Source organism: Dipodomys spectabilis, unplaced genomic scaffold (assembly GCF_019054845.1).
Source record: "Dipodomys spectabilis isolate Male_0828 unplaced genomic scaffold, ASM1905484v1 ptg000034l, whole genome shotgun sequence".
Taxonomy (NCBI): Eukaryota; Metazoa; Chordata; class Mammalia; order Rodentia; family Heteromyidae; genus Dipodomys; species Dipodomys spectabilis.
Window position 1 is genome coordinate 9,391,472 of NW_024870711.1, and position 26,787 is coordinate 9,418,258.

General features: G+C 49.5%; 1 protein-coding gene across 1 annotated transcript; it reads left to right on the plus strand.

Annotated features, from left to right (window-relative positions):
* Positions 1-1,660: 1,660 nt before the first annotated feature.
* Nub1 (negative regulator of ubiquitin like proteins 1) lies at positions 1,661-25,971 on the plus strand. The gene is made up of 15 exons (XM_042677217.1): positions 1,661-1,837; positions 5,391-5,508; positions 10,001-10,168; positions 11,552-11,610; positions 13,206-13,276; positions 15,307-15,489; positions 15,592-15,680; positions 16,956-17,062; positions 19,256-19,442; positions 19,854-19,961; positions 20,601-20,753; positions 22,361-22,507; positions 24,230-24,325; positions 24,840-25,017; positions 25,176-25,971. The coding sequence occupies exons 2-15, from the start codon at positions 5,392-5,394 to the stop codon at positions 25,352-25,354; spliced, it is 1,842 nt and encodes a 613-aa protein (XP_042533151.1). The 5' UTR covers positions 1,661-1,837; position 5,391; the 3' UTR covers positions 25,355-25,971.
* Positions 25,972-26,787: the final 816 nt, after the last annotated feature.

The window sequence follows — 26,787 nt, forward strand, 5'->3', positions numbered from 1 at the left end:
ATTACCTATCACTGCCTAGTACTTCACTTCCTGGTAGTGTCTGCTGCTGGTGCAGTGAACACTGCCCTGGGATTCTGGGTAATAAATAATACTCTGTACTGCTCCTTGAGTTTCTACAACCTACTTTGGATCATCTTGGAATGCCTTCTGCGCAATGGCCTTGTGGTTGGTAGACAGGCTCAGTGACTCACATGTAAGACTCAACCCCCTGCACGCACGCAGTGGCAATGTGACATAGCCATTGTAACCTCTCTGCTCACCGCCATCATCACTCACTGCATTGCTCCGAACTCTCCTCCGCACGGTGAAGGGACTGGGACCTAAACATCAGGTTTTATGTTTGCATTGCAGGGTTGTTTTTCTCTGTCCTTTTCCTCTCCTCTGTCCACTTCATGGCTGAGTTAACTTCACACCTTCCTCGTGAGACTGCACACCACGACGTGTGACTTCACTCATACTTACCTTCCTGGAACCAACCTTCCATGCCTGGGCCTCTGACAGCCCCCATCCCACCGTCACAGTCTTCCCATGCACACGAGAAGAAAGCACCATCAGCCTTAGTGGAGCTACCCTAAGAAAAGGCGGCCTTCCCTGAAGGTTCTGTGTGCACCATCTCCCCAAAGGCCAGCGCGGGGCACCAGGCCCCTGAGTCAGAGCATCGGGTGCTGTGCGCAGACGTTCCCGGACCCGTGAGCTCAAGCTCTCCCACCACAGGGCTGGAGCCCAGAGCCTCACCCCAGCCGTCACCGCTCGGTGCCCAACCACGCAGGAGCGGCCCTTTAAAGAACGCTCCCCCCCCCCGCCCCCTCCCGCCGCCCACGTGCCCTGCGGTTTCCCGGCGCTCGGCGGAGCGCCTCGGCCGACGTCAGGCCGCCCGGCTCCTGGGCTGACGCCCCGGCTCCTGGGCTGACCACAGGGGTGGGCGGGGCCGAGGCCCACACACCCCGGGCCTCTTCGCCGAGATGGGATGGACGGCACCGGGGGTCGAGGTGCGGGGCCAGGATCTCGGGGAAGCAGCCGGGCTTCATCCCGGGGCGGGCCCGGTGGGCCGGCGCCGGGCCACGTCCGTCGGTGTTTAGACCCGGGGATCGGGGCCCGGGCCCCTCCCCGGGGGAAGCGGGTCTCACGGCGATCGGCCCGGCCCTCCTCGGCCTTCGGACGCTCAGCCCCGCTCCGGTCCCTCCGACGTCGGGTGAACCGGGCTCGGCGTGTCGGGGGGGCGGGGCGCTAGGCCCGACCGCGAGAAGCCGCCACGACCCCGCCGCGCCGCGCCCCGCCCTCTCAGTGCGCCCCGCCTCCAGCCCCCGCCCCGCCCACCACGCCGCACCCCTCCAACAGCCCCACTCACAGCCGCCACCCCCGGTCCCCGCGTCCCCCTGGCCGGGCCGCCCCACGAGTCCCGCTCTCTCCAAGTAACCGCTCCGCCGCGGCCCCACCCCGGTTTTCCGCCCTACGCCTAGCTCTGTCCAGGACCCCCCCCCCCCTCCAAAAACCTCCCCCCAATTGGTCCACCCCGGAAAGCCCGCCCACGTCAATCACCTTAGCACCGCCCAGTCCCCCTCCTTCCGGCCCGCGTGGGGGCGGAGGGTCGGGGGCGGAGCCAGCCTTACCCGGAATGAAAACAAACGGCGGCCCCAGCATCCGGGCGCTCGGCCGGGCGTAGCTGGCGCAGCTGTTGCGCAGGTGAGGAGGCGGCGACCGGCGTCCGCGACTCCGGTCCGTTCCGCGTCACTTCCCGACCACTCCGGTCCGCTTCGCGACCCCGGTGTCCTCAGCGTCGCCTCCTGACGACTCGGACCCGGGCGCGACCCGACACGTCCTTCGTCCGGGCGGCGAGGTGAGAGGCGGGGCCTGGGGCGCCGGGCCGGGACCGGGGATGGGGGAGGGGGCCGGGCCGGACGGGACCTGGGGAGGGGGGAGGGAGGGGAGAGGGGGCCGGGCCGGACGGGACCTGGGGAGGGGGGAGGCGGGGAGGGAGGGGGCCAGACCGAGTCCGGTGGGACGGGACCTGGGGAGGGGGGAGGGAGAGGGGAGGGGGCAGGGCCGGGCCGGACGGGACCTGGGGATGGGGGAGGGAGGGGGAGGGGGCCGGGCCGGACGGGACCTGGGGAGGGGGGAGGCGGGGAGGGAGGGGGCCAGACCGAGTCCGGTGGGACGGGACCTGGGGAGGGGGGAGGGAGAGGGGAGGGGGCAGGGCCGGGCCGGACGGGACCTGGGGAGGGGGGAGGGAGGGGGAGGGGGCCGGGCCGGGCCGGACGGGACCTGGGGAGGGGGGAGGGAGGGGGGAGGGGGCCGGGCCGGGCCGGACGGGACCTGGGGAGGGGGGAGGGAGGGGAGAGGGGGCCGGGCCGGGCCGGACGGGACCTGGGGAGGGGGGAGGCGGGGAGGGAGGGGGCCAGGCCGAGTCCGGTGGGACGGGACCTGGGGAGGGGGGAGGGAGGGGAGAGGGGGCCAGGCCGAGTCCGGTGGGACGGGACCTGGGGAGGGGGGAGGGAGAGGGGAGGGGGCCAGGCCCGGCCGGACGGGACCTGGGGAGGGGGGAGGCGGGGAGGGGGGAGGCGGGGAGGGGGGAGGCGGGGAGGGGGGAGGCGGGGAGGGAGGGGGCCAGGCCGAGTCGGGTGGGACAGGACCTGGGGAGGGGGGGGAGGAGGGGAGGGAGGGAGGGGGCCCAGGCCGGGCCCGGCCGGACGGGACCTGGGGAGGGAGAGCGGGAGTGCCGAGCCGGGCCGGGAGGGACTTGACCTGGGGAGGGGGGAGAGCAGGCGGGCCGAGCCTGGCCAGACGGGACCTGGGGAGGGGGGGCGGGCGGAGCCGGGCCGTAGGGGACCTGGGGAGGGGGGGCGGGCGGCCGGGCCATAGAGGATCTGGGGAGGGCGGGCGGGCCAGCCCGTAGGGGACCTGGGGAGGGGGGGGGGGCGGGCGGGCCTGCCGGAGGGCTGGGACCGGGCATTTACGGAAGGCCGAGCACGGAAGGCCGAGCGCGTGATTGTGGGGGACCCGCGGGGGTACCCGCGCTTGTGTAATGCCAAGTGACACCGCAGATACCTAAACACCATTCTGGTCTTCTTGTCAAAACCCGAGAACCTTGAGGATCTGAGCCTCGTGTCTCAGCATCTTCTCTTGCTCTATCTTTAGTACAAGAATTTGTTTGTTTGTTTGTTTTTAGTCGGTTGTGGGGCTTGAGCCCTTAGCGTCTTCTGCCTGAGGCCAACATCCTAGCACTTGAGCCAGACATCTACTTCCAGCTTGGTGTTTGCTATTTGGAGATAAGAATGGCATGGGATTTTCTGTCTGAACTGGCTTTAAATCTCAGTCCTGAGATCTTCTCAGCTTCCTGAGTCCCCAAGATTATAGGAATGTGCACCAAGGGATGACATGAAAAGCTAGTGCTCTTAAGAGCTGTTCTGCTTTGCTGTGAGAAGTTAAACTCAAAAGCTGGGATTCTTTCATGGGTTCAGAGATAGTGTCCTCCTGTGTGCCTATACTCTCTCCTCCTTCCCATTCTGATCACCTCTTTCTTATCCTAAACTAGCATAAAACAGATTTTAACTTATTAATTGCCAGTCCTGGGGCTTGAACTTAGGACCTGGGCACATCCCTGATCTGCTTTTATTCAAGGCTAGCACTCTACCACTTGAGCCACAGCACCACTTCCAGATTTTTTTGTGTATGTGGTACTGAGGAATTGAACCCAGGGCTTCATGCATGCTAGGCAAGCACTTTACCATTAAACCACATTACCATCCCAACCTCCTTTTTAAAAATACACATTTGTGGAGTACATTTAAGCCACCAATTTGATTTACAAATCAAGTGAATTGGATTTGGGAAGAGTACTGGCCCTCAATAGGAAAAAAAATGTCCTGGGTATGGTGGCTCATGCATGTAATCCTAGCTACTCAAGAGGCTGAAATCTGAGGATTGAGGTTTGAAGCCAGCCTGGCCAGGAAAAGTCTATGACACTCTTGTCTCCAATAAACCACCAAAAAGCTAGAAGTGGAGCTGTGGCTCAAGTGAGAGAGCACTAGCCTTGAGCAAAAAACTGAGGGACAGTGCCCAGGCCCTGAAATCAAGTCGTAGGACTACCCCCACAGAGAGAGGGGGAGGGAAAGAGGGAGGGAGAGAAGTGGGACTCATCTGATACTGACACTCATAGTCCTAGCTACTCCTGGAGGCTGAGATCTGATCCTTATCCCCACTCATTAGCAAAAGCCAGAGTTGTGGCTCAAGTGGTAGGTAGAACATCTGCCAGGAGCTCAAGGCCCTGAGATCAAGCTTCAGTACCTACAAAAAAGAAAAAATTCAGCCAGGTGCTTGTGGCTCATGCCTGTAATCCTAGCTACTCAGGAAGATGATATCTGAGGGTCGTGGTTCAAAGCCAGTCTTGTCAGGAAACTCCTTAAGACTTTTATTTCCAAAAAAACATGCAAGTGCAGTGTCTCAAGTGGTAGAGTGCTCGCCTTGAGCAAAAAGAAGCTCAGGGACAGCCTAGGGTTCAAGCCCCAGGATTGGCAAAAACCAACTTGGGGTACTGTTCAGTGGTAGAGCACTTGCTTAGCATGTGTAAAGCCCTAGGTTCTATCCCCAACACCAAACTTTAAAAAAATGGGGTAGAATAACATTTTACTGCATAGCAGCAACTTTAAAGAATGCTATATAATTGGATACATAATATATATTTCTTTTTTTAATTTTTCGGTTGTGGGACTTGAACTCTTGGCCTGGGTGCTGTCCCTTAGCTCTTCAGCTTAAGGCTAGCACTCTACAACTTTGAGCTACAGCACCACTTCTTGTTTTCTGGTGGTTAATTGGAGATAAGAGTCTCACGCGCCGAGCCGGGCGCCAGGGCGCCAGTGGCTCACGCCTATAATCCTAGCTACTCAGGAGGCTGAGATCTAAGGATCAGGGTTCAAAGCCAGCCTGGGCAAGAAAGTCCGTGAGACTCTTATCTCCAATAAACCACTAGAAAACTGTAAGTGGTGCTGTGGCTCAAGAGGTAGAGTGCTCACCTTGAGCTGAAGCGCGCAGGGACAGTGCCCAAGCCCAGAGTTCAAGTCCCATGACCGACCAAAAGAAAGAGAAAAGAAAAAAAAAAGAGTCTCATGGACTTTCCTGCCTGGGCTGGCTTTTGAACCATGATTCTCAGATCTCAGCCTCCTGAGTAGTTAAGATTATAGGTGTGAGCCTCTGGCACCCAGCCTCATAATAAATATTTCTATGTATGTCCTTTTCAAACTGGTTAAAACCTTATTTTAAACACTGTGTGTGTGTGTGTGTGTGTGTTTGTAAAGTTTTGCTTATTCTACAAAAGACTTCAACGTGTTAGGTAAGTGCCTACAACATTTTTAAATGAATGTGGGGTTTTATTGATACATGGTTTTACTTTCAAGAATGGCACAGAAGAAATATCTTCAAGCAAAATTGACCCAGTTTTTAAGGGAAGACAGGATTCAACTTTGGAAACCTCCATATACAGATGAGAATAAAGAAGTTGGCTTGGCATTAAAGGTATTTTACTTTAAAGACATAAAATATTTGTTATGTTATAAATCTCCTTGATAAATAAGATTCTGAAATCACCAGAAAATTTCAGGCATGTCCTTGTATGTAGCACCAAAAAGCACTGGTACTGAGATAGGACAAACTTAGTTTTACTTGTGCTGTGTATTTACCTTTTTCTTTCTGCTGTTCTGGGGATTGAAGTCAGGGCTTTATGTGAGGCCCTGAATTGCACCCCTAGCCCTTTGACAGTTTCATTCCTAGGAATGTTATCTGATTTCTTGGGACTTTTATCAGAGTTTTCCTTCACCAGGTCCCAGTAATAACCTACGTGTCTTCTTCTAAGGCCTCACCTCCAGTAGTGCCACCCAGAGACCATGCCTTTATCATATGAACCTTTGAGGCTCACTGCTTCTATTCAAACCCTCCCATAAATTGGTCTGGGATCTGACTTTGTGTTGCCCTGCAGCAGGAAGAGCAGCATGGCAGAGCTGCGTGTTTCGAGGTGGGATAGTGTTGGGTGCCGTTCAGTCCTTGCTGTCTTTACTGTGGAACTGTTGCTCTTCTCCCCCAGGCTTTTTGTACTGTGTCCCATCAGTATTCATTTTTCCAGAATACAACCTGGTAAAAGTGTGTCTTATGTATTGATAAAAGTACTGTTCCATATGGTATTTCAAGGAACTGAAATTTTCCTCTGTGTGTGTGTACGCCTGCATGCGGTCCTGAAACTTGAACTCAGGGCCTGGGCAATGTCCCTGAGATTTTTTTTTTTTTTTTTTTTTTGCTCAAGACTAATGCTCTACTACTTGAGCCACAGCTGCACTTCTGGGGTTTTTTTTTTTTTGGTGGTTAATTGGGGATGAGAGTCTCAAGGACTTTCATACCTTGGCTGGCTTTGAACCAGAATTCTCAGATCTCAGCTTCTGGAGTAGTTAGGATTATAGGCGTGTCTATAGGCGCCCTGCCTTTCTAAGCAAAGACATTTTACATGTTCTTGACAGAGCTCTTCTCGATTAGAACATCCCGGTACATTCTTTGCTTTCTCAGTCTGCGTTTCCTGAACATGAGGCAATGTTTATCAGCACAGTAAATTTTTTTTATTGTGAAAATACTGTACAGAGGGGTTACAATTACATGGGCAAGTAGCACAGTAAATTGTAAATAGGGCATTCATTTGTCTTGAAGGTGACGTAAATCAGGAGGTGACTTGTGTGTCTCTCCTGCCACTGGAAACAGGTTTCACTTTTTTTTTTTTTGGAACCCATTTTCTGAACTTCTGTGTTAGGTTTCTTGTCTCAGAAGGTGGTTAGAGTATTAAAAAGACCTAATTTTCTCCCCTCCACCCAGTTCCTGGAAGAGTGGTAAGGGTGAAGAAGCATCTTTTTTCTAGTAAGACTTAGTGGTCCGTTCACAGCTCCAGAGCAGGGCTGGTTGCCTTCATTAGAAGCCGGCAGCTAAGCCAGGCGCTGGTGGCTCACACCTGTATTCCTAGCTACTCAGGAGGCTGACATCTGAGGATCACAGTTCAAAGCCAGCCCTGGCAGGAGAGCCCATAAGACTCTTATCTCCAATAAACCACCAGAAAACCAGAAATGGTGCTATGGCTCAAGTGGTAGAGCACTCACCTTGAGCTGAAGAGCTGAGGGACAGCGCCCAGGTCCAGAGTTCAAGCTCTGTGACTGACCAAAAAAAACAAAAAACTGGCAGCTTTCAGTCTACCCTCCAGTCTCTGGGAGAGGGGGAAGGGGTTAGAGTTGAAGGTGGTCACCAATGATTTCATCGAGCCAGACTCCATAAAAGTCACAAAAATGGAGCGGTTGGGGAGCTCCTGACTACCCTCAGGACAGAGACATTAATCTGGGCATTCATTTGTTCATTTCCATCCTTCTTAGTGAAACTGTAATAAAAAGTATAGCATGCTCTCCAGAGTTCTTTGAGTCATTGTAGCAACTAGAAAGACTGGAAGGTGGGGGAGGGTGGGAACATTCTACTTTGTAGCCAGCTCAGACTGAGGCATGGGTAACCTGTGGAGAGCAGGACCCACCTTTCAACCTGTGGGTTCTAGTGACACATGTCAATACTGTTGAGCTGAACTGAATTAATAAGAGTAGCAGTTAGAGTCAGAATTGATTGGTATCAGGAGGAAACAAGAAACAACTAAAAGCATTCTTTAGAAAATGACAGAACATTTTTTTAATTTAAGAGATTTAGCTATTGCCTGGTGATAAAAAGTAACATAATTTATGTGTAGATTGAGAATCTGTAGCCACTATGCTTGGGGTTAAAGGGTTTCAGATTGCAGTTTTTCAGGCTTTGGAAATACTTGCATAGACTTTACCAGTTGAACATCCCTAATCTGAAAATACGAAATCCAGAGTGCTCCAAAGTCCAAAGAGTCAACCCTTGTGAATATCATACTAGCACTCTAGATTACGTGTTCCTAAAGTGGAGCCTTGCGTGCCCTGGATGAGTTCTGAGGTGTTCATCTGTAAGTGATTGGAGGTGGACGGGCACTGCTGCTCACACAGCACACTCTTTGTAACTGGAGGAAGGAGAGCTCTAGAATGACCGGAAGTGTGGCAAGGCTCATACAGACCAGCCAGCTTCATCGGCATTTGCTGTCACTGTCAAGTTGTGAGTCACACTTTTACACAACGGGCAGCACATTGCCACCAACATGCACCCCATTATGTTGTGATGTTCAGATGGACACAGCGTGGAGGCTGAGGTCAGGAGCATCCAGATAGTGTAGTGCAACTAGGGTTAAAAAACACAAAAACTCATGAGACCAAATCTCAACTGAAAGCTGGGCATGGTGACACACTCCTGTCATCTCCACTAGTGTGGGGAGTGTAACTCGGAGGATGGATGGTGGTGGAAGTCTTGAGCTCCCTTGTTTCTCATCCTTGTCCTTGTACCTCATCCTGCGTTTGCTACATAATGGACAGTGTGTATATAAAATACAAAAATGCAGAGAATACATGTGAAATTATTAAACATCAATGGCTTATTCTAGTCTTTTCCTGTGTAACTTTGAAAATGTGTTATTAATGGGCTTGTGTAATTCAATCTGTTTTATAGCTTTATGTATCATGAACATTTCCCTTCTCAAAAACATGTGTTTGCACCATTGTACTGTGTAGTGCTTTAATCATGGACTTTAATCTAGATTCCATTGTTTACCATTTTGTGAGCCACTTAATGAGCTGTTAAGCCTCAATACAATTTTTTTTTTTTTGGGGGGGGGGGTCAGTCATGGAGTTTGAACTCAGGACCTGAACACTGTCCTGAGATTTTTTTTGCTTAAAGCTAGCATTTTACCACTTGGAGTCACAGCATCGCTTCCAATTTTCTGGTGGTCAGAGATAAGAGTCTCCTGTACCTTCTTGCCTTGGTTGGCTTTGAACTGCAGTCCCCAGATCTCTGCCTTCTGAGTAGCTAGGATTATAGGCATGAGCCACCAGCACCAGAGACTTCACTGTAATTACTGGTTGACATTGTTTTTTGAAGCACCTTAAACCCATTATCTTTGTGAATTTTAAAGTTTTTCTTAGTTTTTTGAAGCACCTTAAACCCATTATCTTTGTGAATTTTAAAGTTTTTCTTAGAAAGTGATTTTACAACTACTACTGATGATCTAGAATTTTTCATTAAGGACGTTATTTTAAGTCTAAACTCTACTTGGGCTTGCCAATTTGGAAAAGTAAAATATATTCCCTATTCTTAAAACTTTTTAGCCTGCAATGCTGTTGAATTATTCGTTATTTCTTAAAATAACTTCTTTGGGGCTTTGAACTCAGGGCCTGAGTACTGTCCCTTAGATCTTTTTGCTTAAGGCTGGTGCTCTACAGCTTGAGACACAGCTCAATATTTGACTTTTTGGTGGCTAACTGGAGATAAGAGTCTCATGGACTTCCTGCAGGGCTGACTTTGAACTACGATCTCCATCTCCTCAGTAGCTAGGATTATAGGCGTGAGCCACCAGTGCCTGACTTAATCTCTTCTGCTTTGCATTTGGTGGATCACGCCTGTAATCCTAGTTACTCATGAAGCTGAGATCTAAAGATGATCAGAGTTTGAAGCCAGCCTGGCAGACAAATCTGGAAACATCTCTAGTCAGCAAAAAACTGGAAATGGAGTAGGACTCAAGTGGTAGAGCACCAGCCGTAAGTGGGAAAAGCCAGGCAGTGGCCCTAAGGTGAAGCTCCAGTACAAAAATGAATAGTCGTTTCTTACTGTTTTCTGGTCACAAAGATTATAAACTACTCTTCCTGTCCCCAGGATAGTCCCAATTGTTTTCACATTTTCTGCTGAGCCTGTTTTACTGTCTGTCTATGGAATTTCTCTTTTCTGGGTCGTAAGAGCCATGACTGGATTTCTGTATGCCATACATAGACTCCTCAGTTTCTGCCCCAGAGGCCCTTGGGCCCTTTCCTGGCTTGCCTGTGCTCATTTCTCATTGGCACTGCATTGAGCTCTCCTTGCTGCTGCTGCTTCTTAGGACCTTGCCAAGAAGTACTCTGACAAGCTAGACTGCTGTGAAAATGAAGTTGAGAATATAATAGAAGAAATACGTTGCAAAGCAATCGAGCGTGGAACAGGAAATGAAAATTATAAAACAACAGGAATTGCAACAATTGAGGTGTTTTTACCTGCAAGGCTACGAAAAGTGAGTAATTCCTCCAAATTAACTTTGGAACTAATACTTAGTGATGTGATCCCAGGAATTGTTTTTGTTCAACTACAGTCCTAAATTAAAATTTCTTTAGGCCACTTTCCATTGACTGTTGAGGTTCTGGAGCCCAGTCCCAAGGTTTGTTCTTTTTTTTTTTTTCTGGGTCCGGTCGTGGGGCCTGAACTCTGGGCCTGGGCACTGTCCCTCAGCTCTTCAGCTCAAGGCTAGCATTCTACCACTTGAGCCACAGCGCCACTTCCAGCTTTTTTCTTACGTGGTGCTGAGGAATCGAACCCAGGGCCTCGAGCATGCAAGGCAAGTGCCTTGCATGAGCCACCTTCCCAGCCCCCCAAGGTTTGTTCTTTTTGGCTGCTCAGAGCTTCCCCCCGTCAGTCATGGAGCTTGAACTCTGGGTCTGGGCACTGTCCCTCAGGTCTCCAGTTCAAGGCAAGCACTCTACCATTTGAGCTTCAGTGCTACTTCCAGTGTTGTGGTGGTTCATTGGAGATGAGAGTTTCAGGGACTTTCCCTCCTGGGCTGGCTTTGAACCTCCATCCTCAGACCTCAGCCTCCTGACTGGGAGGACAGGCAGGCACCGCTGGCACAATTATTCAGAGCTCAGGATTAGTGGTCAGGATTTGCTGTGAGCTAAAGTGGCCACCAGCTTTTTAGAGAACACTCTCAAGCCACAGTTCCCTTTCCCTGCTCTGCTGCTTGCTCAGGCAGGGCCTAAGCAGGCTCCGTAATGCTACTGTGGCCAAGCCAGTGCCTTAGCACCGGCCATCTGACCATTTCCAGAGCTGGGAGTATATGTATGTAAAATGTATGTGAGGATTCATGACCACGCTACTCATACAGGCAAACCTGGAGGAAATTCCAAACGTCCAGGAGTATATGAATGGACAAACAAGTGGCATTGTCATATAATAGAAAACTACTTAGCAATGAATAATGAAATACGAGTACGTACACAATACTGGTGAACCTCAAATCATGTGGAATCAAAGGCCACACTGTACAATCTATTACAAAATGTTCAGAACAAGCAAATCTGTAGAGAGAGAAAATTAATTATTTCAGGGGCTGGGGAAAGAAGGGAAGAAATGGTAGGGCAAGGCATGGTATTTGAGGGAAGGTGAATGAAAGTGCTGTGAAATTTGGTTCTAAGGTTGGCTGCCCCGTGACTGGTGCTTGGCAGCCTACTGCGGCCCCTTGGAGGACGTTCACGGCACCTTGGCAGCTCCAGCCCCCTTGGTTTTTCCAGGCATTTTAGTCCTGGACCTGGGACGAGGTTTATATCCTCAGATGTCAGTTTTTCTGTTCTCATAGGGTGATAGCTCCAAGTAACATTTTATTTTGTTTCTCATTTTTAAACAGGACAGGAAGAGCTTGCTAGAGACCCGACTGCATGTCACTGGCAGAGATCTGAGGTCTAAGTAAGTACCTGAAGCTGTTCGGGTGCTGTGCTCCTCTGTGCACTGGTTCATTTGATCCTTCTGGCCTTCCTGCAAGTAGGTAGCATGGGTCTTATCTTCACTTTATAGCAGAGAAAGCTGAGACTGGTCAGGGAGGGCTTTTGGGACTCATACTGACATGTGAGAGGCCCAGAACCACTGGACAAACTGCTTGCTCCTCTCTGTCCAGGGCAGCTTCAGGTGGAGCTGGGAAGTGCAGACCTACCATCACAGGTGCTCAGCCCACACAGAAAGGAGTAGATGAGGGACAGATATGGGAGAGTCTGGTTCAGCAGGTTGTGAGAGGTTTTGGTGCTGGTACTGAGACTTGAACTCAGGGCCTTACACTTTACTTGACTCTACTCACAGCTGGCACTCTACTACTGAAACCATGCCTCCAATTCTGACTTTTTGGTGGTTAATTGGATATGAGTATCCTAGATTTGTCTGTCTAGGCTGGCTTCAAATTTTGATCCTCAGCTCTCTGCCTCCTGAGTAGATAGAGTTCCAGACATGAGCCACCAATGCCTGTCAGATCACGTTTTTTTTTGTTGTTGTTGTTTTGTTTTTCTGTTCTCAGTGCAATAATAATTTGATGTGATTTCAGGCTGTGCTCTCATCTGTAAAAATACCACATCCTACTTTGAGAGCTGGCAAGTTGTTTCACTGATGGTTTGCGCACCTGCCAGGCTAGCCTATCACTTTCTCCACCTGACTCTGATTATCACCTTTGGTCACTTCAGGCTGCCTAGCGGTGGACTGAAGAAGCCTCCTTCAGTCTGGAGTAGACAGTGGTATGAATGACCTTTGGTCTCAGCTTCTCCAAAAAGACCACCCTGGAAGGGAGAGGATTTGCTTCTGACAAACAGAATTCACTTGGCTGTTTTTAAGCCTCCTAATGAAATGGGTAGATAGCACGGCTCATGAGGAAACAAATAGGGAGCAGTTTAAGAAAGGACTTTCCTCCTCTTGTTTCTAGTAGTCCCAAGGGAACCTGCTTGGTTTGAAGAAAAGGTACAAAATGGCAATCATGATTTAAAAGAAATTTCTTTTTATTGGTCATGGAGCTTAAACTCAGGGCCTGAGCACTATCCTTGAGCTCTTTTGCTCAAGGCTGGTGTCCTTCCACTTAGAGCCGCAGCTCTACTTCCAGTTTGAGTGGATAATGGGAGGTAAGAGTCTCAGGGGACTTCTCTGGCAGGCTTTCAACCATAATCTTCAGATCTCAGCTTCTTAAGTAGCTAGGTTACAGGTCTGAGCTGCTGACACCTGGCAACTAATTTTTATTTTATTTATTTATTTACTTATTTATTGCCAGTCCTGGGGCTTGAACTCAGGCAGGGCCTGAACATTGTCCTTGAGCCTCTCTGCATACAAGGCTAGTGCTCTACCACTTGAATCACAGTATCACTACTGGCTTTTTCTGTTCATGTGGTACTGAGAAATTGAGTCCAGGGCTTCATGCATACTAGGCAAGCACTCTATCACATTCCTAGCTCCTAAAATATTTTTAATAGATAATAAATACTTGGTGTTTCTACAGTTTTCACTGGGTTGTTTTTTTCTTTTTTTTCCAGAATAGCTGAAACCTTTGGATTTCAAGAAAATTACATCAAGATTGTCATAAATAAGAAACAGCTCCAGCTAGGTATGTATGTTACAGCAAAGAATGCACATCTGTCTAATACAGAAATAATGGCTTTCCATTTTTCTTGCTAATGGCCTAGATGACAGCCACTGCAGCTGGTATGCGGTGGCTCTGCCATTGGGCACACAACCCTTTACCTGGTGCTTCTGCAGAGGGGAAGTGCTGAGCCCTCCAAGCAGAACTTCGCTAGCAAGAACCCCAAGGAACCCAGCTTGCATACCAGCAGCTTGGTGGCTCCTCCTTTTATGAAATACAGCAGGGGTGGGGTTTTTTTGCTGTGTTTTTGTTTTTGTTTAGTACTCTGTTTGAACTCAGGGTCCTGTGCTGGCTAGATAGCCTTTTTTGCTTTTATTTTTCAAAGTGGGTCTCCACCTTTTGCCCAGGCTAGCCTAGGCTGTGACCTTGAATTTTTACTTTCCACCTAGCTGAGATTACAGGGTATGTACCATGTACCACCATGCCAGTTTTTATTGGTTAAAAATGGACGTCTTAAACTAAGAGCTGATGGTTGATGCCTGTAATCCTAGCTACTCAGAAGGCTGAGATCTGAGGACTGCAGTTTGAAGCCAGCCTGGATAGGAAAGGCAATGAGACTCTTTATTGCCAACAAACTACTCAGAAAAAGCTGAAGCTCTAGCTCAAGTGGTAGAGTGCTAGCCTTGAGCAAAACAAGCTCAGGGACAGAGCCTTGGCCCTGAGTTCAAGCCCCAGGACCAGCACCAAAAAAAAAAAAAAAGAAAGAAAAAGAATGGAGTCTTAGATTTTTTGCCCAGTTAGTTTCAAAGTATGTTCTTTCCAATCTAAGCCTTCCAGAAATCAAAACAGTTTTTGAGTGTGTCCAGACTGGATGATGTTAATTTCTGTGAGGGCTTTAATGGGGTGCTAAAACTGTAAAATTCAACGCTGGATTAATCTCATCAAAAAGTTCATGGCTGGGGTCTGGGAAGGTGCCTCAGTGGTAGAGTTCTTGCCTTGCATGCATGAGGCCCTGGGTTGAATTCCTCAGCACACATAAGCAGAAATAGCCGGATGTGGTGCTGTGGCTCAAGTGGTAGAGAGCTCACCTTGAGCTGAAGAGCTGAGGGACAGCGCCCAGGCCCAGAGTTCAGGCCCCATGACTGGCAAAACAAAAAAAAAAGTTCAGGCTGGGAGCTGATGGCTCATTCCTGAAATCCTAGCTACTCAGGAAGCTGAGATCTAAGAACTGTGGTCTGAAACCAGCCTGGGCAGACAAATGTGAGGGACTCAGTGATCCCTCGCCTATCACAGGAGCTACATTCCAGAGAGCCCCACCATAGGTGAAAAATCTATGAAGTCGCATAATGTATTTATTTTTATTTATTTATAAGTATATTTTAAGGCTTTATAAACCCTTCCCACTCTCTTATAAACTTTCCTGTACTCTTACAAACTTCATATGCTTTTAAACACGTTCTGTACTGTTAAGCCCGTGTAATTTTAACAACATATAAAATCCCATATGGGCGCTCACCAGTGGCCTCTGACGGAGATGGCGACTTAGGGGTCTGTGAGTGCTGACGGGATGGAGGCGATGAGGAGGCGGTGAATGCACTGCACGGCCACGCAGAGCCACGCAGAGCGTCGCAGCTCTTCCAAAGGCTCCGCCTCCTCAGGCTCCATCAGGTGTGGGATCTTCACCCTGGGCCGTGACTTCTATGTTCCTATTAGAGGAGAGGAAAGCTGTGTGTTCATTGCATTTTCTCATTTTCCTTCTATACTGCCTATCACACTGCTCTGCCTGTGGTAGATTCTCAACTACTTGCGCCTTTGATTTGGTCTTAAGAGTAGAAAAAAGAAAACTGGGAGGGATAAATTTAGTTGGTTTTGGTTTCAATGCCTGAGTTCAGGGCTGCTTAACAGGTACAAAGTTCCACAACTACATTTAAACACATCCTTACCAATGAGAGCCTGGTGTTTGCAAGTGTGAATGCAGGCTTTGCAATTCCATTCACACTGGAAATGGATGGTTGCTCAGTGAGCTTACAAGACAGCCATTTTGATGTTTGTAGGAAAAAGCCTTGAAGAACAAGGAGTGACTCACAATGTCAAGGCCATGGTGCTTGAACTAAAACAATCTGAAGAGGATGTGAGGAAAAACTTCCAAGTAGAGGAAGAGGAGCAAAATGAAGCCGAACTCAAAGAGAAACGAATTCAGAGGACGAAAAGAGGACTAGAGATACTGGCAGAGAGAGGTACCTGTGGCTTTAGGACATCACCTTACTTCCACATACAGAGGACCATGAATCATACTGTTGCTGCTGTTTAACCCAAATTAATGGAGTTCTTTGTTCCAGCTGAGATGGTGGATCCAGAAACCATGCCGTACTTGGACATTGCAAACCAGACAGGCAGATCAATCAGAATTCCCCCATCAGAGAGAAAGGTAAGTGCTGGGCCAGTGGGGGCTAGAGTGAGGAGCTGGTGCCTTGTTTACCATCCATGAGCCAGGCCCAGGCTCTCCTGACTGTGAAGAGGTGTACTGACTAGAGTCAGCCTAAATTTAGTGTAAATCACACTTAACGATTTGAGTTATTTCATTTAAAGTTAGTAATATTTATTTTCCTTAATTATTTTCTGCTGGTGCTGGGGCTTGGTGTCAGGGCCTCACACTTTTGGCTTTCTGGCGATTAAGTGTTACAGGCCTTCCTGTTCAGGCTGGCTTTGAACCATGATCCTCACAACTCAGCCTCCTGAGTAGCAAGGATACAGGTGTGAGCCACCGGCACTACTAAGTGATGGTATCTAGATCTTTTGGAACATGTTTATAAGATTGAATTATGTAAAAATTCAAACTTAAAAAATTAACAAACTTCAAAAAGTTCTGGATCACGCTTACCTTTGCTATTAGTATAACAAAATGTCTGCAATAATTAGATTACAAAGCTGGCTACCAGTGGCTCACTCACGACTCGGGAGGCTTGAGATCTGAGGATTGCTGTCTGAAGCCAGCCTGGGCAGGGAAGTCTGTGAGACTCTTATCTCCAACTAAGCAGAATTGGAGATATGGTTCAAGTAATAGAACACCAGCCTTGAGTGAAAAACCTCAGGGACAGCGCCCAGTCCCTGAATTCAAGTCCCAGGACTGGCTTGCACACACACACAAAAGTGTCATCTGGCAAAAATACTTAAAAAAAAACTGGCTATTTTTTAATGCATTGAATCTTACAGAGCACTAAGAGTAGATCTAGATCAGCAGATACTGAAAGTGAACAGATAAAAACCTGGTCTACTGTAGACCCATAAAACTGAGAGTTCTGCTCCAGTGTTTATATTTTTCTTCCTGCCTGTTAGATTGAGTTGTGGTCTTTCTTACTTTATTTGCTGTTCTTTGTAACTAATATGCTTTTAGTATAACTTGTTTTATATCTTTTTTTTTCTCTCCAGTCATGGGGCTTGAACTCTGGGCCTGGGTGCTGTCCCTGTGCCCTTTAACTCAAGGCGAGCACTTTACCACTTGAGGTACAGCGCCACTTCTGGTTTTCTGGTGGTTTATTGGAGATAAGAGTCTCAGGGACTTTTCTGCCCAGGCTGGCTTTGAACTGCAATCCTCAGATCTCAGCCTCCTGAGTAGCTAGGATTATAGGCCTGAGCCACCTATGCCGGGCTCCTTGTTTTATATCTTAAAGTGATGTTTTTAGGAATATCTGTTCTTTTCTAGGCGCTTATGTTAGCAATGGGCTATCATGAGAAGGGTAGAGCTTTCCTGAAAAGAAAGGAATATGGAATAGCCTTGCCATGCCTTTTGGATGCTGACAGATATTTCTGGTAAGCACTTTCATGCTTGGTGGATCCAGTATTAAGGGAAATGATCCAGGTTTCACCCAGCCCCCTCCCACTCTCATCATTTCAAGTGCTTTGTTCTTGCTTTTGTTATTCTACCTTCTACTACTTGAGCCAGGCAGGAGCCACCACTGCAATATGCCATGTTATCTATTTATGTTTTGTGCTAGTGCTGGGGCTTGAACTTGGGGTTCTAGATGCTGTCCTTGTGCTTTTTCACTCAAGGCTAGTGCTCTACCACTTAAGCCACAGCTCCAGTTCTGTTTGTTTGGGATTTTTTTTTTGTTTTCTGTCTTTTTGGTGGTTAATTGAAGATCAGAGTGTCTTGGATTTGTCTGTCTGGGCTGGCTTTGAACCACAGTCCTCCATTCTCAGCCTCAGTAGCTAAGATTACAAGCATGAGCCACCAGCACCCAGCTTATACCATCCTTTTTAAAGCCTCGATTTTCCTAATTAACATGATCAGATTCAAGTTTAGGCCTAATCATTTCAAAATTATAATATGTAGTGATTTCTTGAAATAGAATATAATGTACCTCAGTAATAGGAGACCTGTGCTCTGCCATCTTTTTGTTTTCATTCTGCCTATAAGATTCTAGGTCAGGTCACACTGGGGCACACATCGGTTTTATTCTTCTTGCTCTTGATATTTATTAATCATGAAAAAGCCTGTTGAGGCTTGTAAGAAATGAGAATGAGTGTGGCAGATTGTCATTGCATTCCTGTGGTTGTCAGGAACTCTCTTGAGTATAGGTCACACCTTAGTCCTCTTCTCCAAAGGAGCAAGTTCTCTGATTAAGCAGCAGAGTGGGATAGTGCTTGACCTGGTTCTATACGTGTGCGTGCGTGTGTGCGTAAAATGTGAAGTGTATTAAAGACTAGACTGTTAAGAGACAATAAATGAAAAAAGAGAGACAGTATATGCAAAAATACTTCTTTAATACATTAGTTTTTTTTTGCTCTCCCCAATGGACTCTAAGCCTGCCCTGGAGGAGAGCACTGTGTTAAAGGATAAAGATGAGCAATTCTGTGTGATTTGGGGCTGCTGAGTGCATAGCCATAGCCAGGGTGGAAACTTGAGGATGTGCACCCCACTCCCACCACCCCTCCACCACCACCCCCACCCCCCTCACCCCCACCTTGGTTTTGGGTCTTGAAGTCAGGGCCTCAGTGCTGTTCCTGAGCCTCTTTGTGCTCAAGGCTAAAGCTCTACCACTTGAGCCACAGTGTCACTTCCCGTTTTCAGTGGTTAATTGGAGATAAGTCTCATGGGACTTTTCTCCTGGGCTGGCTTTGAACAACAATCTCAGATTTCAGCCTCCTGAGTAGCTAGGATTACAGGTGTGAGCTACCAGCGCCCGAGGAGGATGTTCAGTCTTATTTTAAACAGATGGCCTTCCTTATTAAAGAATTGGGATCTAGATTTGCATCATACATTTAACAGGCTGGCCTGGAACTATCTCTGTTGTCTAGTCTGACCTTGATCTCACAGTCCTCCTGCCTCTACTTCTCAAATGCTGGGATTACAGGCATGCACCAATAAGTAATGGCCAAACAAGTCATCATGGTAACTGTCTCCGTCTTCATTCTTCCTAAACCAAACTGCCTTCTACTTACTGTCTTGTCTTTCTTTCCCTGTACTGTGTCCAGCCAGTGGTAAAGTGGCCTTTACTCTGTCCACAGGCCCTCAGAAGTCGAGTGAGGCTTTAGCAGGCATGTGCTAGATTGTTTCCCCATCTGGAGTGGGATTGAGCACTAATGCCTTGTCAGAACCAGCTAGCCACCATCTTAGCGAGGGTAAGAGGGGACAATGCCTTGAAAGCAGAAATCACAGCCTGTCCCAAACCTTGGAGTCACCCAAGGACATCTTAGAAGTACAACATCTAGCACGTCTCAGCAGCAGTATTTCTTGCAAAAAGATCAGCTCCTGTGTCTTGGTGATTCTAGTTGGTAGTTTGGGCCAGCACCACTGTGTTCAAGCTTGGCTTCCTCATGTCCTGGGTCAGGAATGTTAGGCTGTTATTCCTACGCCTTTTTCTCTTTCTCTTTTCCACTGGAGGGATTCAGGTTATGTGGTTGACTTTAATCAGCCTATGCAAGACCTGAAGAGAAGTCCAGTAAGTCCCACGAGGCTTTCCGTGGGGCCAGCTGGTCAGTGATGCCTCCTTCTCCTTGCAGTGAGTGCTGCAGGGAGCTGTTGGACACGGTGGATAACTACGCCGTGCTCCAGCTGGACATAGTCTGGTGCTACTTCCGCCTGGAGCAGCTGGAGTGCCTTGATGATGCCGAGAAAAAGTTAAACTTGGCCCAGAACTGCTTTAAAAATTGTTACGGAGAAAATCATCAGAGGCTGGTCCACATCAAAGTATGTCACTGTCCTTTGTTTTATGTCACACATCTTTGGAATCTGTGTTTACCCCTGTTCCCCTAGACCGCTGCCGGGGGTGAGGTGGTCTGGATGTGGCTGTGCAGTGTGTTCTTTGTAAGATTCCAGCATGTGTTAAATGTTTCTGAATCTAGCTGTGTCAAACACAGCTTGCTAGTCATAGACCCCCGATAGCCCCCTACCCTGGAGACAGTCAGTGACCTACCTATGTTCTGTAGTGTCCTAGATGGCCGGAGACAGGCATCCCAGCCCCAGTTTCCTCCCATGTGGAGGCGTCTTCACTACTGCATCAGCAGTAGTGATTCTGTGGACATTATGCCCTGTGGGACAAAGGGCATTGGAAATGTGAACACTCTACACCTGTAATTGCAAACTTTATCTGATAACTAGGGAAATTGCGGGAAGGAGAAGGTGTTGTTTTTAAGACTCTACCTGCTTCAGGGGATACGAAATTATCACAGTGGGAATGGAGAAGAGGCTCGGGAGTATCTCGGCAAGGTAAGACGACTTCCGGGGAGCCATTTTCATCAGCTCTTCCTAATCCTGGAAGTGAAGAGTACTCTATCAAGCCAGCAGTTTGTGACTTTTGAGAAAAGTGCATCCTCTCCTGTGGTATCCCGTAAACATATTTGTTTGCCTGCAGGCCAGAGGCCTTAATAAGGACAACTCAAAAACAGATGCTGCACCCCAGCATCATGGGTCGCTCCTGCAGCTGCCTCTGCTACCTGCAGAGGGAGCCAGAGAGTCATCTGGCCTCTAAATGAAGAGAGGACCTGGAAGTGGCTACAGGTCATTGACCTTGCCCTAGACTTTACCACCTTGCCAGGCCTTACTGTAAGGGAGAGTAGTGCTGCTGTATGCACAGCCCAAACTCAGAGACTTTCGTTAACAAAAATGAAGGGGATCCTGTATAGCAGTTACTTCCACAATACCTCACCCATTCACCATGCTATATTACAGATAAGTTACATAGGCAGTTGTCTGTTTCCATCCTACTGGTTGATAATAGATTGGTTAAAGTTTCCATCTAAAAAATCCAACACGGTATTCATGCAGAGTACGGTCGAGTTTCTTTCAGTTTTGCTAAGCTTTTGGGGTTGCTATGGTTACATGACTTGTATTTCTCCCTGTTTGTAGGCAAGTCAGCTCTTTAAAGAGCTGTATATTGATCCGTCGAAAGTTCACAACTTGTTGCAGTTGGGTTTCACGGCCCAGGAAGCCCGGCTTGGCCTGCGAGCCTGTGATGGGAACGTGGATCATGCAGCTACTCACATCTCCAACCGCAGAGAGGTAGCTGGCCACTGCTTCCACAGCCCATGCTCTTGAGGGGCTGTGATTTGTGAGGCAGAGCAGGATTGTTTTAGAAATGCCTGAGCTCCCTGGGGTAGGAAAGAGCAAAGCAGCCCAGCCTGCACGAGGCGTTAATAACAAAGGCATGATTTTTTTCACTCCAGATCCAAAAGAAAAGGAATAACTTGTCTTTTCAGTGAATTGATTTCCAGATGGTATAGCCTCTTACCATGGTGGAGGTTACACAAGCACTCTTTTTCTTTCAATCTCTTTCTGGTTCTCAATAGCAAAATATGTTTCTGAAAACCTTTGTAAAGGGTTTTCCAGTGGGTCAGTTAGGATAATTTAGGCTTAAGTATGTTAAGTAATCTTAAAACCAGGTTCCATGATTCATGCCTATAAATCCCAGCTACTCAGGAGGTGGTGGTAGGAGGATTGCAAGTTCAAGGCCAGTCGTGCTGTTAGTAATACCCTATTTCAAAAATAAAATACAAGCTTACATGTGTAATCCAGACTTAGGAGGCTAAGTTAGGGAGGATTTTGATTTGAAGCCAGCAGGAAGAAAATTCCATGTGGTCTTGTCACCAAAATAACCAGCAAAGGCCAGGAGCTGGTGACTCACACCGGTAGTCCTAGGAGACTGAGACATGAGAATAACAGTTAAAAGTGAGTCTGGTTAGAGAAGTCCATTGGACTCATCTCCAATTAATCAGCAGAAAGCCAGAAGTGGAGTTGTGGTTCAAGTGGTAGAGCACTAGCCTTGAGGGATGGGATTGGATTGAATGAATGGTTTGCAAACCTCTTTACATTTTTACTTATTTATTGTTGTGCAGGGCATCAAACCCAGGGCGTTGCACAAGCTAGACAGGTGCTGTGTTACTGATCTGCATTCCCAGCCCTAGTTTTTTTTTTTTTTTTTTCCTCATCCTGAGGCTTGAACTGAGCCTGGGCACTGTCCCTGAGCTCTTTTGCTCAAGGCTAGAACTCTGTGACTTGAGCCACAGCTCCTTTCCCAGCTTTTTTGGTAGTTTGGTGGAGAAAAGAGTCTCACAGACTTTCCTGTTGGAACTGGCTTTGAACTGTAATCCATGGATCTCAGCCTTCTGAGTAGCAGGCATGAGCCACCGTACTTGACTTTATTTTATTTTTTGTCTTAGCATTAAAATCTCCTTTTTTTAGTTACACTTTTATGTGTGTGTCTCCATTGTTGGGTGCTTCCAGTTAGAGCCTAGTGGGGCAGAAGGAGGGGACTATAGCTGTTTGCACCCAGCTCAGGCACCTCCAAGGAGCAGGTTGCACAGCCGTGGGTTGAGATGTCCTTTGTCCCCCTTGAGCATTCTGTGGGTTCCAAATGGATCCTGGCCAAGTATGGCGGGGGGGGGAGGGGCTCAGCAGCACTCTCGTCACCCAGGAGCCCCCACATGTGCTGAACCCTTGGGCACTTCACTGCAGGGGGGATCCCCACAGAGCAAAGCTCTTCTCCAGGGCTTGACGGGGCGAGAGCAGGTAGCAGAGGTCCCTGTGGCAGCTTTGAGAACCTGCAGGGCACAGGGAGACACTGAGGCCATGCCTGGCCTCTGACTCGGTGGGACCGCTGTCTTCCTAAGGAGCTGGCCCAGATAAGGAGGGAGGAGAAGGAGAAGAAGCGCCGCCGGCTGGAGAGCATCGACTCCCTAAGACGAATGGGCTACTCGGCGCACGCGGCCAAGCGGGCCCTGCACCAGACCAGCGGGAACCTGGAGGAGGCCCTGAAGGTAAGGGTGCCCCGCCGCCAGGCTCCCAGACCCGCTTCTGCGGCACCGGCTTGCTTAGCTCGTGGGTGTTCTTCCCTGGGTCACAGACCTTCCTCGTAATCTCTGGTCTGATGTGACGGTCAGCTCTGCTGCTCTCCAGCTGAGTGACAGAACACGGGGATGGAGCCTTGCTCCATCATCAGACCTCCTGACCTGCAGTACACCGCAGGCTTCCATGTAGAACTTGATCTGCAGCAAGAGTTTGATATGAATGGGCATAATTTCCAAAGTGGTGCTAGAAGAAGAGAATAGTAAAATTTTTGTATCTTTTCGCCCCTCCCATCGTGGGACTCAAACTCGGGGCCTGGGCTTTGTCCCTAAGATCTTTTGTCAAGGCTAGCTCTTTATCGCTTGAGTCACAGTTCCACTTCTGTTTTCTGATAAGTCTCCCAGACTTAACTGCCAGGCTGGCTTTGAACTGTGATCCTCAAATCTCAGCCTCCTGAGTAGTAGGATTTCTTTTTTTGACAGTGTCATATCTTCCCTCCCTCTGTGCAGTTTTTTTTCATAAAATTGTTATTTTAGTATCTAGTTTTATTTAGTATCTCTTGGTAAAGGAGCTTTTTGAAGAAATTCCTGGAAACTACAGATTAATAGTACCTTCACAGAAGACCTGTTTCCTCTTCCATTCTTGTTTTTTTTTTTTTTCCGTGAGTGATGGTCCTTAATTGTTTCACTCAGGGCTGGCACTCTCTCATTTGAGCCACAGCTCTGGCTTTTTTGCTGGTTAATTGAAGAGAAGAGTATTACAGACTTTCCTGCACAGGCTGGCTTTGAACCATGATCTTCAGCTCTCAGTCTCCTGAGTAGCTAAGATTCTAGGTGTGAGCAGCCGTGCCCAGCAATGAAGTTGTGGCGGGCTCAGGACCTGCGCTGCATGGCAGCTAGTTGGCATGGAAGACCTTGTCACCAAACACCAGTGGAGACAAACGCTGAGCTGAATCCCACAGGCCTGGTGCTCTGCTTTCCTCTGCTCTGTGTGGGGCTCATGGCGGGCAGCGGGCAGGAGGGGGGTGAGGAGCAGCTTGCCCCGCACGCCGTTTATCCCATCCCATATTTCAGAAGGCCCCATAGGTTTATTTGAGGCAGGTGCGCTACATTTGAGCCACAGTCTCAGCCATGTTGCTTAGTTATTTTTCCAGATAGGGTCTTATGTGTTTGCTTGAGCTTTTGGGCCATGATCCTTCAGAACTCTGCCTTCCACTAGCTAGGGTTGTGGCTTGTGGGTTGAGATGAAATCTCATTAACTTTTTGCATAGTCTGGCCTGATGTGCACCTTTGGTGTAGCTGGTATTACAAGTGCACACCACCATGCTTGGCCACCACTATGCTTGGTTGGTATCCTTGGGGAGCTCCGAGCTGCCTGAGCCTCTGCTGTGGACCTGTTCTGTGGCGCTCGGCTCCAGAGCTGAGCTCTGAGCCAGCGGTCTCCACCTTGGCCCCTGCTGGCCTCCATGAGCTTTGACGAGCCTGGCTGCTCTCACCCCACTCTATCTTATCCTCAGGATCCCTTTGGTGGGCTTCCCTGATCACAGCCTGGGGTGGGACCCTTTCCCTGCTTCCCAGCCCCTTGCACAGTGCTCCTCACCTGCTGGTCCCCAAGTCCATGGCGCTGGGGCTGTGCCCCCCACGTGGGGGTGGCTGTGGCTTCGCTGGGGATGAGTGATGGTCCCATGTGTCCAGTTCCTCCTCAGCAATCCTCACCTGTGGTGGCTGCACGGCTCAGAGTCCGACACTAACGGCCACCAAGGAAGCCCTGCCCAGGAGAGCATCGACCAAGTGAGTGAGGGGCCCTGGCGCCCCGCTTGGGCGGGCGGTTCTGGGCCTGCAGGTGCCTGCCCGGGAGCCCCTGAGCGAGCCGGCCAGGCAGGGTGCCGGCAGGGCCAGGAGCCGGGGAGGCGTTGGCATGATCTGGCCACTTCTCTCTCCAGCCCTGTGCCTTCGACCCCCTGAAAAGATCATGGATCTAGCTGTAGTGGATTCCTGTCCCATGTGCCAGCTCCGTGCACCTTATGTGCCTTGAGCGTGGTGGCCGCTTCGCTTGCAGTACTTGTGGCTGGGTATGAGCAGCACGGTGCTGCCTGGCTCCAGCGTGGGCCCCACCGTGGCCTGGCCGACTCCAGGATCTGTGAACCCAAGTATTCCAAGACCCCTTCCTGAGGGCTTGAGGCCCACTGGCCAAAGAGCGCCTGCAGGAAGGGCAGGGGTGTGCGTGCTGGGCAGCTTGAGGCGAGGTGGGTCCCGTAGGCCTCAGCCTTGCTCATGAACACGCCTGTCGCTGTGTCCTCCCCAGCTGGTGTACATGGGTTTTGACACAGTTGTGGCCGAAGCCGCGCTGCGGGTTTTTGGGGGCAACGTCCAGCTGGCGGCTCAGACTCTGGCACACCATGGAGGGACCCTTCCTCCCGACCTGCAGTTCTCGGGGGAGGACGACTCCTCCACGCCATCCACGTCTCCTTCGGACTCCGCAGGTAGGCTGAGGCCCCAGGGAGCCCTGTGAACAGTGGCCTGTGAAGTCCCAGGGAGAGACTGGGCGCTGGCTGCCACCAGGGTGAACCAACTGCAGCCGGCCCAGGCCACTGTCCTCACACTGCTCCCCCCCCCCCCCCCCACCTGCTGCACCCTGCAGGAACCTCAAGCGCCTCCACGGATGAAGACATGGAGACAGAGGCCGTCAACGAGATCTTGGAGGACATCCCCGAGCACGAGGAAGACTACCTGGACTCCACGCTGGAGGATGAAGAGATGATTATCGCAGAGTACTTATCCTACGTAGAACACATAAAGTCAGCCCCTAAGAAAAACTAGAGAATGAACAGAAATAAGTGCTAAGTTTCTGCTTATAAATCCCGTCATTGTGAAAAGTCTAATGCAGGCCTTCCTTGTGTTCCATTTGCTGTTGATGGATTTTGTTCTTTGGTGTAGGAGGGGCCGCAGGGGTCCCCCGCAGAGGACAGAGATAAGGGGGACTTGGGAAGGCGCATGCTCTGGCCTGACTCTGCTGTTCCTTCTGGCTCCCAACTCCGCCTCCCTGCCTGCCCATCCACAACCAAAGAGCGGGCTCACCACAGGAGCAAGGGGCCGTGGCCCCTGGGGTCTCGGGGCACAGGGGACAGTTGGGTGTGCTGGGCCCGCCTTGTTTCCTATGTAGCTCTCAAACCGCTTTTGGAGAGGCCCCTCTGCCTGTGCCCCTCTGCTCATGCCGGCCAGCCCCGCGCTCGCAGCTGCCGTAATACTCCGTCCTTCCAGCCAAGGGCAGTGTGCTGACAAGGCTCAGGCCCTACTGGCAAATGCTTTATCTTGAAACAGTGGTTCCTATGAGTTCAGCAAAACACCCACTTAAAATTCAAGGTTGCGATCACTCCCTATGTGTCAGTCCTTGTTCAAAGTGAAAATCTTTTATTAAATAACAAATATTAATCAAAGCACCTATTCTAATTAATATTTTGAGACTGCTATCATAAAGTCATGGCTAGCTGTCAGAGACTTAGATGTATTTTTTCCAACTTTCTGCTGGGGATTTGTCGTAGCTAGGTGACAGAAGATTATGCCTTGGGTGTGCGGTCAGCCTTTCATTGACTGAAGTAACTCCTCCCCATGTCCAGCATCCCTCTTGATGTGGCCTGGACAGCAGCCTTCCACTACTCAGCCTGGGGGCAGCAGCTGTGACGGATGGAGCAGCAGATGTGCACAGCGTGGACTGCAGGCCGCGTGGGCTGTGCCGCCGCCAGGGCTGACTGTGGTGCTTGAGCTGTGCAGCAGGTGCACAGCACTAGTGTGGCTAAGTGGAACCGGTCTCGTCATTCTTTTCCAGTGCAGGGCACTGATGGAAATGAAAGGTGGAAAAGCCCTTTGAAACTGTTGGCCTAGCTGCAGCAAGTGGCTAAAATGCTCTGTGGTTTGATGTGGGGTTTTTTGGTATCAATACAAGGGCTTGAACTCAGGACCAGAGTGCTATCCCTTAGCCTTTTTTGTTCAAGGCTGGTGCTCTACCACTTGCGCCACAGTTCCACTTGTTTTTGGTGGTTAATTGGAGATGAGTCTCATGGACTATCTGACTCAGATCTTAGTCTCCTGAGTAGCTGGGATGATAGATAGGAGCCACCAGTACCTGGCTGTGGTTTGCCATCTTGAAAACCTCTGTAGTCATGGGCTGTATATATAGATCGCTTGCCTGGCACACATGCCACCCTGAGTTCCACTCCCAGTGATGGTAGTTGCTGCTTTGGAAAGGGCATGGG